General features: G+C 48.2%; 1 protein-coding gene and 1 pseudogene across 1 annotated transcript in view; one reads left to right on the forward strand and one right to left on the reverse strand.

Annotated features, from left to right (window-relative positions):
* LOC146206820 (protein Skeletor, isoforms B/C-like) overlaps nt 1-14,271 on the forward strand; it is a 248,491-nt gene that overhangs the window by 156,521 nt on the left and 77,699 nt on the right. The window contains exons 14-15 of the mRNA XM_084591583.1: nt 2,804-2,915; nt 3,031-3,173. Of these exons, the coding sequence (XP_084447709.1) occupies nt 2,804-2,915; nt 3,031-3,173 (255 nt within the window). The remainder of the gene's footprint in view (nt 1-2,803; nt 2,916-3,030; nt 3,174-14,271) is intronic.
* On the reverse strand, nt 6,201-9,207 carry LOC146206821 (uncharacterized; annotated as a pseudogene).

The following is a 14,271-nucleotide window of genomic DNA, read 5'->3' on the forward strand; positions in this document are numbered from 1 at the left end:
TCGAAGTATCAATTACTATTAGATACTGGCTGTGTTACCCACGTTTTTCAAAAAGCCACGTTATGACCAGCTGCCGTCAGGTCACCAAGTCTGCTTAAGGTTCTAACATATTGTGTCGTCTTGAGTCGTTTAGAGCCCGGAAAGCAGCTCAGAGAGAGAGATGGAGGGAGAGAGTCTTCTACACACACACGAAGTGGCAGGCATACGCTGGGCCTTACACCTATAGTCGGTTAAATTTTCATGCGCTGGTGTGCGAAAAGCTCTTACGAAACACAAAAGATGTCCGAGAAAGAGAAAGAAACAGATGAACGGAATAGTAGGAAGGTTAATTAGGCGATGCCCAGGTTACCGTATACGAGCAGAGGGCGATAAACGGACAATAGGAAAAGAAAGCGAAAGATGACTGAGGAAATCATGGTATGAAGCTAGGACGGCGCCGCGCGCGCGTATTCCTTACTGTCGAAACGGCAAAATGCAAATCAATAAAGGGAGATTATTTTCAGGCTGTATTAAAAAAAGCAATCAACACAAAATATCACTCAACTACATCATATTATTAGAGCGTATCTCATAACGTGCCTCGGAGTACTTATATTTTTCTAAAAAATAAGCAAATGGTGAGCCCGCATGCATATCAAAAGAAAACTTTATATATGAAACACATCACATGTGACAAGCAAACATGTGCCATTTACAAAACATACATTCCTTTATTAAAATAGAAGCTGTGAGTATTTTTGCTTGCTTTGCCCATTGTGGAAAGGCTGTTCAATTCATTAACATTGCCGTGAGTGCATAGTGCAAGGCAAAAAAGGCAGTGTTTAGGGCCAACGTTTAAAAAAGTATTTGGTGATCCCTCGCTGCCAGTTGCGCGAAGTTCCTGCACAGCCATCGAACCATATGACCCCTCAGGTTGTACTCACGAACCGATCAGACAAATAATTAGAAAGCATCGTGGTGCTCTTTGAAATTTGTGATGGTTTGGTGGGCGCTGTTCAACACAGAGACAAAGAGAATAAAACACGGGACTGGGGCCTTCATTTCTCTTTTTTTCTTTGTCTCTGTTTTAAAGAGCGCCCACGAAACAATCATGAACAACCTACAACTTGCCCAACTTCCCCTTCTGTAGCTCTGTGAAATGCCTCGTCTCGCTCAACCGCTTGAGTTAGCGGGCCGCATTGCTGCGCTTGGCAACGACGGCGCGGATCGATGGTTTCTCTATGAGAGCAAAGCATTTGCAACAGGAGGGCAGCTACGCCCCTGGCGCGGTTGTAAATCTGCGTCTTCATTATATTTCCTCTAAAAGAGGACGCAGCTGAAAAGTTCCCTTATGACGTTGTTTCAGTGCTTTCTGCACTTACAACAAGATGTGTCAGCTTACTTCACAACCCACCAAACTCTCTACCAAACTGCGGGGAGCTAACAGCCACCTGCACTGCACATCGAATTCGCAATGTTTTTTTCGCGACCGCCTCAAGTGGTTCAAAAGGCGGCACCAAACTTTGGTCATTTACAGCAATGGTAGAACGTTCTTTGCAGGCGAAGCGAAGAGGCATCCGTGGGCTGTGCGATGTCAGTGCACGTTAAAAAACCCCAGGTGGTCGAAATTTCCGGAGCCCTCCACTACGGCGTCTCTCTTAGCCCGAGTCGCTTTGGCACGTTAAACCCCACAAACCACCACAGAACATTCTTTGCGTAATAAAACGTCATTTTGACATCATCATTAAATGTTTATGCATGACGTATTTTCCGCCACACAACGTCAGCCAATCAAACTTCAGGAGTCTGCTCTTGACAGTGGACGGTTCATTTCAGCCCATTCGCAATACAAGCGTAAGTGCTTCCCTTCCTATCATATATATACCTCTTTTCCCTCCACAATTATTTATATATACCCTCCATGCATCATGAATACCGCTGCTAAAAATCCGTTTTCACGCTCACGTCATTTTTACGTCACCGCAAAAAGCCATTTCGACGCACCGAAATTTCGCGCCACAATTGTGAAACGCGTGACTGTTCTGAGAACCAATCAGAGAAAAAAAATGGCGCCGAACGGCGGCCACGTGTGTCGAGAATACAGCCCCTGCTAACATAAAGACGAAATGTTCTAATACATAGGATATACCACGTTTTCTCGCTAAGTGCTATGCTACAACCTGCCCACTATTTTAAACATTCATGTAAACTCAATACAGTAAACAAAGCTGAGCTTCACAAATATATTGTTGAATTGATTTGAGCTAAACATATGTATGACCATATTTCCAGATTCATGTAAGATACTGGTGTGATTGATGCGTACATTGGCATTGACTGATGTTCACTTTTCCTTACCACTCGTATTCTATTGTATGCTAGGGGGCGAGGACCACGTCAAGCTGTTTTCCACAGCTTTTAGCCGTGGCTCCTCCTTTTCCTACGGGAAAGAAATAAAACCTGACTTTACCTAATGGCCACTATTTGTAGCTTACGAAAGTTTTACTTATTCTCGATTACGAAGATTGTATATAACCTATCAGTATAATATTAATAAATGCATGAACATGAGCGTACTATTATTTCCGGTCATGCTTTATCGCTGAAATGATCGCCCGTCAGCAGAATTACTATACGTGAACCTTCATCGGGCCAAGTTGAGTTGCGACAGAAAATAGCCTTCCGACAGTCGAGTTTAAATATTATCTTTCACTGATCACGCATGGTCAAGTACATTTCACCTGGTTTCTACTTGCTTATCTTACTTATTTGATGTCTAGGGAAAGTGGCTTGCTCCAACTGCTCTTCATCTGTCCTTGCGCAGACGGCACAGACGCTACGGTTCGACAACTGTGAGACCATCATATCCAATCGAATACAAGCGGGCTGGCTCCTGGAAACAGACACCATCACATTCCACGTGCGAGCCCAAGCGAGTGAGTACTTTGGAAGTACACTAGCTTTTTCTTCGCTGCATTGCATGTGCCAGGCGTACATAGGCCAGCTTGCGCAGCAAAGCAGGCCGAGATCTCTTTCCTGAGTCTCGTGCAGGGCCAGGCCAGTGGACGGCGTTCGGTGTGAGCGGCGAAAAAGACAAGAGCGTCATGGTGGGTGCCGACGTGGCGGTGATCTTCCTTCGCGGACCCAACAACCAAATCTCAGTCGCCGACTACTACCTCTCGTCCAAAGCGCAGGTAGGCGAGAGCGAGGCCAGCTTGTCGAATTTCTACAACAGGGACGAATATATCAGCGCTGCTCGCGCCCACTTTTTCGGTGGCTGCAGAAAATTGTACAAATCTAGCCGTCGATCGTCACAATCGTCCCTGGAAGGGCTGTGTTGCAACGTACGTTTTTGTACGGTTAAGTAGAGCAACGTGATGGTTATAGTGCTCGAGAAAAAATACAGAAGGTTTAACTCAGTTAATCACTGAATATTATGCAGCAGCAGCATGGCGTTTTTACAGGATCGTGTTTGCTGTGTCTCAATTATTAAACGTTATTTTACTGTGTTAATCAGGCAGCTATGCTTCCAGACCACACTCTGCATGGGCTTCACACAGAATATCTTCTTAAAGTAAGGTTTTTAATGGCGATGGCTTTGAATACGACTCACACTTTGCAACATAGTGTTACGACGGGGTAAGACGTCGGAGCGCTGAACAACAAGACGATAGGGTAGGGAGCTCAGCTGGTCAACGGCAGCGCGTCCGGCACGAGAGTTTTTCCAACGTCTTTCTCCTTCACTTGTGTTCTAAACTTCATCTTCTTCTGTACTGTTACAATAGTTTGTCAAACACAGTTTCGTGGTCTGTGAAACAGTGTGACGTGGTTTTAACGTCCACCAGAAGAACAGTTTGAAATATGAAGACAAGTCCCAAGTCCAGACGAAGACAAGTCGATTTGTGGCTGGACTTGCGAACTGAGACTCCATCTCTACCCTTGTTCAGTGTTCTTTCATAAGATCTCTACAGCTATTTTATTGTCTTTCTTATCGGTTTCTTGCTGACGGTTTTTCTATACATTTGCCTCGGCGCATCCACGGGATTCTGTCTCTTAGACCTCAGTTGATTCCTACTGCCGCTGTCATCTTGACCACTGTTGTTCCCGTCTGACATGTCCCCTGACTACCGTCCATACTAACCCAAGGAGCAGAGCCTAGCAGTGAATGCAAAGCTCCCATCCGCCCCCAGCGCCGCAGCTTTGGAGCAGCAGCCTTTTCGCTTCTGAACCGGTTTCGCACATGTCGAGCGTTCCTCCATCGCCTTTCTGCTCCCTTGCGTCGTAACCTCTCCATCCTGCTCCACGCAGTATGTTTTGCCTGTTTCACCTCGCCAGATAGTGCGCGACCGAACGCTCTGCGTGTGCTATTCCGGACGATCACGGCCGGTCGCCCCACATCGGCCATTCAGTATTTTGTAAATTACTCAAGTAGTGCAACGCAACGGCACGTGACCTAGACGATAGAAGGGGCCAAACACAGAGCTGATGTTTGTCCCCTTCTCTTGTCTAAGCCACGTTCCGTTGCGTTGCGCCACTTGAAGATGTCAGACCAACTAGCCCTCCATCTTGTACAGTGTGTCGCGCCCGTGCGTTGTAAACAGTAACATAGACACAGCACGCGCGCGGATCATGCATCTGTACTTGGTTACACGAAAAAACTAGTCAAAGAAACGAGGACGAAAAATACACACACAACGGCGACTGGGCTCTCAACTGTGCTTTATTGAATAAAAACACCTTCCCAGCAAAGCTCACAAGACATGCGTAGCACAACCATGTCAATCACCGAGCCACACTGACAGCGCAAACGATAGGCAGTAAATCTATCGCCCTCAGGCCAAGAAATTGTCATAAAGCATGATGTGGTATGCTTCAAGAATTTCGCGCTCTTCTTTGCTTCTGCCTCTTCCAAGGATGCTAACATTGCCGAAAAATGGGTAGCAAGCACACTAACGGCAATTACGAGGCAAATTTGCTCCGCCAGCAGAACCTTGGGAATTGTGGTGTTCTCGAAGCCGGTCGTTGATACATCGGTCTGTTTGGCAAATGTAAACCTTTTCGCAGGGAAAGAGAAACTTATAGACGACGCCTGAGGAACATGCCGTGAAAAAGTGTTTATGCTGAATCGTACATACAGGATTTTTTATCTGCCTTGTGAAATACGTGAACATAAACCCGAGAGCTTGCAAGGAGCGGAAAACACAACTTTGACACCCTGCTTAACCGCAACCTGCTTGATATTGTGGCCTACCTTGTGCAGATACGGAATAACTACAAAGCTTCCTCGTTCAACTGCGACCACGTCACCCAATCTTGCGCTTTTTTTCTTTATTCTCTGAAGCAAGGATTCAGCAAAAGCTTTTAGAAGAGCTCTGGGAAATCCTGCGGCTTCCAAACGTTGGAACTGGTTTTCAAATCTAGTCTTCATAGCATCAACGCAGCTTTTCACCAGTGCACTACGGAAACTGTTAGTAGCAATCCCCCTTTTCACAATCTTGAAATGTGAGGACTCAAAAGGCAACAAGGCCTTTTTACTTTTAGGTGAAAGAAAATGCATTACTTCTTTATAAAGGAAGTGCCCTGACTGACGGGGCAGTGCAGTAATACTTTTTTTTTCAGTGAACTCATGAACGTTTATCCATGACGTAATAGCTCAGTCAGAGCGCGTTTGCAGGTCGCAACACGGCCCGGAAGGAAAAAATATGGCATATGTACTACTATGAAAATGGAGAAGTGATGTTCTGTGTGCGCACATAAAAGGCTGGTGGCCCGGCCGGTCCAAGCACTTTTTCTTTCCGTGCCCAGGACTTCCCATTCAAACGTAATAGGTCGTCGAGGGGAGGTAGAGCGCGCTCGTTGCGTTTTATCTGGCTGTGTTTCTTCACCTGTATCACCGACATGGGATTGAAGTCTGGTAATGATGTGCGCATGCCGCCTCTCTTGCAGCAGCTCGCCTGGAGAGCGGCCATCTTCGGTAGGACTGGTTCAACATGCCCATCCAGAAACACAAATTTGCAGCTTTCGTTTTTGTCAGGATACGCTTCATGATTTGCACACCTTTTTCTGCAAGCCCGTTAGATTGAGGATATTCCGGGCTGGATGTAACATGCTTGAAATCATAAAGCTGTGCAAAAAGAATCAATTCGTGGCTGCTGAACTGTGAGCCGTTATCTGTGAAAACTTCCACTGGAATGCCAAATCTTGAATATATCGCGCCAAATCTATTCTAAACTGGCTGTCTTGTCAGGCCGCAACTCCACCCCTGGCAAATTGGATGCTGAATCGTATGCGCACAGGTAATGCTTTCCTGAGTATTGGAAAAGATCAACACCCACACGGTACCATGGCTGGGTCGGTGTTAGCCGAAGAATCAACGGCTTTGACGGTTGTTAATAAGTGTGTATCCTGCAGGTTGGGCAACTTTCGATCAATGACTTAATGTTCGGCCAATACACCATTTTTCTGACTCTAGCCTTGCACTTCACCTGGCCAAGATGGCCGGCGTGAATCCGGTTAAGTATGTCCCTGCGCATGCTTGTCGGTATCACTACCTTCACGCCTTTCAGAAGGATACCATTTACCACAGAAAGTTCGCCATCTTCAGGCTTCAGTGGACTGTTCACTTCATCCACTTTCGCAGCACTAGGCCCAGGTACGGATCTTTAGCGGTTTCTTTTGCAAGTTTGTCGGTAGTTTTCTCGCTCATGGGTGCGGACACGACCGTGACTGCGTGGACTTCGACATCGCTTGTGTCTATCGTTGCCTTGTGTCCAGGAACAAGTGACCGGGACAGCATATCAGCCAGGGCCGTCTTCTTTCCAGGAACAAACGTCAGCGTATAGTCATACTTGAGTAATCGCAGAATAAAACGTTGAACTCTGGGTGGCATGTCGGCAATGCCGTTCTTGGATATGTTTATCAACAGACTGATCGCTTTCGAGGATGACTGGCTAACCATACACGCAGTGGTTGAACTTGTCGCAACCGAAGACTAAAGCCAAAGCCTTTTTCTAAATTTGAGAATACCTTTGTTCACTGCCCTTGACTCGTAAGCTACCGATTTCCACAGTTCCCGCAACGTTGCAAGAGTTCTGCGCCAACTCCACTTTGGGAAGCATCTGCAGTCATTTTAGTTTCCAAACTTGGATCAAAAATGGCGAGCAGCGGCGCTTCACTCAACTCTCGACATATAGCCTGCCATTCCTTTTCATGGTGCGGCGTCGAATCGAAAACAGAGCCGTGTTTGATGGGAGAACATAGGATCGACGTGCGCTGAGATAGCGAAGACAGGTACTTGCTAAAGTAGTTAACAGAGTAACATTTGTACCGCCAATTTGTCTTGCGGCTTTGGCATATTTGGAAGGCCTTCAACAAGAGCAGGGTTGGGCCTTCTACCCTCGTGGCTAATGTCTCCCAGGAATGATGTCTCTGGCACGCCGAACCGGCATTTGGACGCATTGAATGTCAAGCCTGATTTTTCAGCTGATTTTAGTGCATTCCGCAATCTTTGGTCGTGCGCCGCCTTATTCGCGCCCCAGATCAAGACATCGTCCACGTATACGCGTACTCCGGCCTGGGAAGTCGCACGAAAATATCGTTCATGACTTTCTGAAATACCTCGCTTGCTGATGCTATACCGAATGGAAGACTGAGAAAGCGATAACGGCCAAATGAAGTAGCAAATGTGCATATCTTAAAATCGTGTGTAACAGGATTTGGTGAAATCCAGCATTTGCGTCCAGAGGCGATAAAAGCTTTGCTCCTGCCAAGTCTGCTTCAATATCCTTTCGGCGAGGCATTTCGTACAGTGTTCAATTTTCAGGTTTTCATTTAAGCGTCTTGGGTTCATGCAACCACTTAACTTCCCATCTTTTTTATGTAAATAACTACCGCGTTTACCTAATCAGTCGCGCTGCTGACCTTCTGGATAATGCCTTCCTTTTCCATCCGCTCTAGTTCAGCCCGGAGAGGCGGTCGCAGGGACAGAGGAACTCTTCGGGCTGGTTGGACGACTGGCTGGGTATCCTTATGCAGGATGATCTTATACTCGCGTTGGGCGCGCCCTATTCCGTGGAAGAGCCGCGGGAATTCCTCGACGACGGCATCAGCGTTGCTTGACGTCACGTTTTCTAACGCACGCTGGACAATTCCTAGCTTTTCGCTGGTTGCCAAGCCTGAGATGGCACTGTGACCTTGCTTGACCACGAAAAACTCGGCGCACACCTTGTTGTCGCCCACCGTCACGGGTGCTGAGAATACGTCGATATGTTTGATGACGTTACCTACATATGATCTCAGAATAGCGCCGCTTGGCATCAGAGTAGCAGTCTTAAGCTTGCGGAATATCATCAGTGGCGACACCTATGAACCTGTATCGACTTGAACCGTAACGTTCTTGCCGTCGATGGATGTATCCACACGCCAATCGCGATCTCTGCTCGTGCTGCCGACGTCCAGGACCTCGAAATCATCGTTCTCGTGCTGCACTTCGTACACACCTTCTTGTCTGCTGCATCAAGACGAGAAATGGTTCCTCCCATTACATGAGTAACAGGTCTTTCCGTAGGCTGGGCAGCGTCTTGGGGCAAATCTTCGGTTGCACCTCGGACACTTGAGTTCGCATTCATTGGACCCTGTCGGTGCGCTCTTTTTGGCCATGACAGCGTCTACATCGAGCTCTTCGAACTCAGTCAGCGGGTTCCTCCCCCAGTCGTAAGTCGGGAGTCAGTCCCCTTTCGCACCAAAACCCCGTCCTAAGTAACAATTTCCACATCCTGAGGACCGATTTCGTGGCCACTCGGGAGAAAAGAGCTTCTTCGAGCCGATCAGAATGACAAAGCAACATTTTAACTCTAGCCAATGGCACGTCGGCACCTCCGAGATTGGTTCCTCGTGAGCACCGCGGGTCTTCTACCAATCGCCCTTTTTCCCTGTGGAGATGGGGCACAGATACCCTCTCAAAAGCAGGGGTGAGACAAAACAAACTAATACACACATGAACGCCACTTTCACCAGCAATGTATTCACGTGCAAGGACAGACAGGGCAGCAAGATATACGAGGGCAGTGTCCGGACCCCGCTGGCCGTCAGCAGAGCGGGAAAAGAAGACAATTTATTACCACCACGCTCATCAACACCACGCTCATCAACACGAGCGCCGTGTGCTGCGGCGATGTTTCCGTCAACTTTAGAACCGACAGTGCGGGATGTTCCGTACTGTTCTCCCATGTCTGGGCCGATTCGGCGAGAGCTCCGCGGGGATATTTATGTTTCCTCGAAGATCGACGGCGCGGTGCACGCCTTTCCGCTCGAATACCACGAAGGCATCGCATTAGAAACGGCACCTCTGGCTCGCGCGAGCAAAGCCAGAAACACGAGACCGCTTGTGTGTAAACGTCGCGCTTCCCGAGTGACCATCCACTTTCGTGTTTTGTTTTGCCGGCTTGCGATTGCTTCGGTGCCGTCCTATTGGTAATGCGCTGAGCAGGGAAGATATAAACCTTCGCCCGTTATTGTTCTGAGCTGACAGGTTAAACGGCGACGCGGAGATGGTAACACTCTCCCCAGTCTCCGGGTAACTGGCACGCCTGGTTCGCACGGATCTGTCTTTGAAACAACCTGTGCTGCCCGTAAGACGAACCTGGGCTTCTCACGCGGCTGCGAAAGCAATCAGCACACTCCTACTGTCGCACAGGCCAGAGGTCACTGCGGTGTGTACATTTGCAGGCCCTTAAGTGTTACGAGCGGCAGATGCGGTGTAGGTCGTTTTTCCCGAGAGCCACAATTCCCGCGTCTAGCGCCATGATGCCTGCTCCGTCTCACGATCTGACCACCACCTCACCAGAGCTCAGCCCCGCGCTCCCGATGAAAGACCTTTTCTTCATATATTTCAAGTTCAACGGACGCCTGGACGCGTCCTCATCAAAATCTTTGACAACCAAGTTGACAATTACGAAGAAAAGACAAACAGAAGAAGCAAGCCGGCTGTTTTGGAGTGCTCCCCTCCTCCACAACGGCCCGGCAACTTAACAGATTTCGGTGCACGTTCAAGATCTCAAGTCGCTCAAAATTAATCAGCAGCCCTCTGCTACTTCGCGCTTCACAACCCTGGTGGAGTTTGGACGCGCTAAAAGAAAAACAATGGCCTGATACTTTGCATTGCTGCGTGTATTTTGGTACAAGGACGACCTAACCGAGGCTGCACTTCGGATGCACACCGTAGCTTGGACAATTTTGCTTGGCATGATCTTCGCAACACGCGGGAAGACTGAACTTATTTAACCGAGGCTGCACTTCGGATGCACACCGTAGCTTGGACAATTTTGCTTGGCATGATCTTCGCAACACGCGGGAAGACTGAACTTATTTACGCGATTTACTGCGTGCGCCAGGCTCGCTGAAGGTCTGCTCCGGCCGGATGTGACACATCGCCAGCAGAAGACTTGCAAAAAGTAAACTGAGCGTTAAGGATTAAAGCGGGCACATGAAGACGAAGCGCCAAGCGCAAATATTGTATCGCGTGAGAAACTACTTGCTGACTAATGCAGTGCACTATAACTGCTGGCATACCAGGAAGTGCTCCTTGGCAATTTATACAAGATACGCAGACACCGCACGTTTGGCCTTTTTCTACGATGTAACTTCAGCGAATTTATTGCCCTTGAAATGAACTCAACGTCTGGTAGCGGCTTCCTCCTGACCTCATATCGTGCTCCCAGCCAGAAAAGATGCCGGGCCACTTAAGCCGCCGCGCTGCTAATGCTCATCATTAAGTTCTACTGTTTCACTGCCGTTGCATATTTTTTAATCTTGTTAGATAAACGTTAGCTTAGTTAAAGCATTGTTTTATCAGTTTGAAAGGGTTCACGTGGTTTAGCGTTCAATTTCGGATACTACTCGTCGATGCTTTTTCAAAGAGTTATATAGCTCCATGTTTTAGCCTAGAGTTAATCACAATTAACTAATTACCAGTTACGAACTAAGAACTACAATTAGTGTAGTGCAGTCGTACTCGATATACGCTATCCAGCGATATATGGTTTGATATTGTAAGGCGAATCTCAATTTAGTTATAATTAACTAGTTACCATTAAATAATTACCATATATACAAACAGTTCAATGCAATTGTGCTCGACATAAGCTATCCAACGATATAAGACCTAATGATGTAGCATAAATTTCAACTCGATCCCAATTCAGTTGAGACATAAAATTAGTAAAGGGTAATGATACTCGCCATAAGCTAACCAAATAGTTATACTGAACATAAGCTGCCAGCGAGTGCAGCCACGTTCTGTAAGCACATTCCGCACATGAGCCAAGTAATCGTGCACATAATTAAAATATTGTACGCTGCTGGCACCCTCACTTTGTTTCCCTGGTTATCTTTATTTGTGTACATCAAGATACACTGAAATATTTGGGTACTCTAGACGACAATAAATGGCAACTTTCCCGTCGCTAATCCTGTATTGCCTAGCGCTTGTGCATAAATTCTCGAATGTGGCTCGCCAAACCCAACCTCAAATTTGCCTGTGCAACTGTAGCGCCTGCTCCTCCCCAAGCAGCGAAAATCAGAAGCGCTGGCCGGGCTCGACGCTGATGCGGTGCCTTGACTCGCGTGCAACCGAGGCTGCACGCGTTTTACTCTCCGCGTGCTGCTCGCGCCCATTGCGCTGATCTCTCAACCGCGGCGGATACAAGTAGATTCACGGTGGCAACACCGCACGCCGATTACGTTGGTCGGTGGGCAGTATATATATATATATATATATATATATATATATATATATATATATATATATATATATATATATATATATATATATATATATATATATATTGTAATAGGAGTCCTTGAACAGGGCGCTACGCCGTCAACAGTCAATGGAACGTTCTGCGATCAGTCGTTGCACTTCTGTAAGCGCACGCCCGAGCGTCGGAGAGAGAGCTTCGTTGTCGTTTTCTTTCCTGACCGTCACGCGCGTTGAACATGGTTGTCGTTCTCTTCAGAGCATCAGGCGCTGAACATATCAGAGCCGAATACCTGTTTTACAACTTCCCCCGGGCGAAAAGACGCCGCGGATTATGGCGATGTGACGATGGCAGGGTCGTAGTAAGGCTTCAGGCGGTTACTGTGTACTATTTCACGATTGCGGCGACGGTGGTCAGTGGATGGCGTAAGGAGTTCGATGAGGTAGTTGACGGGGATGTTTGCTTGACAATACGGTAGGGGCCCTGATACTTTCTCAAAAGTTTGGATGAAAAGCCGGGACTGGAGGAAGGCACCCATAGCCAGACCAAAGAGTCTGTACGGTAAGTAGGAAGAAGTGCAGTTTGATCTCGTGTGGTTTTCTGTTGTTGCTGGGCGTGAGTAATGAAGGACCGGGCAAGCTGGCGGCATTCTTCGGCATAAGTTGCAGCTTGTGAAACAGTCGTGAATGCGGAAGAATCCGGTCGGTAAGGGAGAATGGTGTCCATGGTACAAGAGGGCTCACGACCGTAAAGAAGGAAGTATGGCGAGAATCCTGTGGTTGCTTGAGTGGCGGAGTTATAAGCGAATGTGACGAATGGAAGAACGCGGTCCCAGTTGTAGTGGTCGGAAGCGACATACATTGCCAGCATGTCGCCCATGGTGCGGTTAAAACGCTCAACCATTCCATTTGTTTGCGGATGGTACGCGGAGGTGGCGCGATGAACTATTTTGCATTCTCTAAGAACAGCTTCGACAACTTCAGAAAGGAAGGCGGGACCTCTGTCACTCAGCAATTCTTTCGGAGCCCCGTGGCGAAGAATGATGCGATGAAGGAGGCAATGTCCTGGGCTGTAGCAGATGGCAAAGACGCCGTTTCGGCGTAGCGTGTGAGATGATCAATTGCAACGATGATCCAGCGATTGCCTGTTGATGTGCTAGGAAGCGGGCCGTACAGGTCGATTCCAACGCGCTCGAAGGGCTGAGCTGGGCAGGTCAGCGGCTGCAGAGGAGCGGCGGGCTGGCGAGGTGGGTGTTTTCGGCGTTGACACTCTTGGCAGGACTGGACGAACCGACGAACATAACGGTACATCCCACGCCAGTAGTACCCCTGTCGCAGGCGAGTGAAGGTTTTCAATAAGCCTGCGTGGGCACACTGGGGATTGTCGTGGTAATGGGAGCAAATCACAGAGCGCAGATGGGTCGGAATTACAAGCAGCCACTTTCTACCATCCGGAAGGTAATTCCTACGGTAGAGGAGCTCGTCTCTGATGGCGAAATGGTGAGACTGGCGACGGAGAGCGCGGCAAGGAGGTCGTGAAGCGCGGCCAGATAAAACATCCAGGAGTGAAGCGATCCATGTGTCTGCGTTGCTCGGAAGTCATATCGGTGGGCATGTCGGTGGGATGTAGAACGGATATAGCAGGAATGGCTTCAGACGGCAATGGAGAACGTGAGAGAGCATCAGCATCGGCATGTTTACGGCCAGAGCGATAGATGACGTTAATATCGTATTCTTGGAGCCTCAGAGCCCAACGGGCCAGTCGACCAGAAGGATATTTCAAAGAAGACAGCCAGCAGAGGGAGTGATGATCGGTGACGACATCAAAAGCACGGCCATAGAAGTAGGGGCGAAATTTTGCTATTGCCCAGATGATAGCGAGACACTCTTTCTCGGTATATAAATATTGTTACGATGAAATAAGAAGGGGTGTTTATTTACAGTGCTGATGTAGCGGAACAAGATGAAGCCTACTAGCGCCCAGAAACCAACGCTTCTTCCTCCTCTTCTGTCACACCATCACCATCCTTCATCGTCGTCATTAGCGTGACATTTCCCCCCTACTCAGACGAAGCCCTCTGGGCGTGTTCGTGAGTCGTGCGAGGCTGACACGGCTTCAAGCGGGCAACATGACATAGTTCGGTTTGGCAGACCGGCGACCCGATGCTGTCAGGCGGGCTATTCCATAAGTTAAATCACTAATGCGTTTGATAACCACATATGGGCCGTCATAATGGGCCAAGAGTTTTTGATGTAGGCCACGGCGCCGAATTGGACGCCATAGCCAGACTAAATCACCTACAGAGTACGTGACCCGCCTGTGACTGGCATCGTATCGCACTTTAGAACGGTCTTGTGAAGCACCAGACCGTAATCGGGCGATTCTCCGAGCTTCTTCGGCGAGACAGAGGGTCTCAGCCAGGCAGGGGTCTTCACGGCTTGTGAAGGGCAGGACAGTATCCAGAGAGTAGCGTGGCGGTCTGGCATAGAGCAGAAGAAATGGACTGTACCCAGTCGTCTCATGCGTGGCGGTATTA

Source organism: Amblyomma maculatum, chromosome 1 (assembly GCF_055883805.1).
Source record: "Amblyomma maculatum isolate TAMU_Amacu chromosome 1, ASM5588380v1, whole genome shotgun sequence".
In the NCBI taxonomy this organism is placed as follows: Eukaryota; Metazoa; Arthropoda; class Arachnida; order Ixodida; family Ixodidae; genus Amblyomma; species Amblyomma maculatum.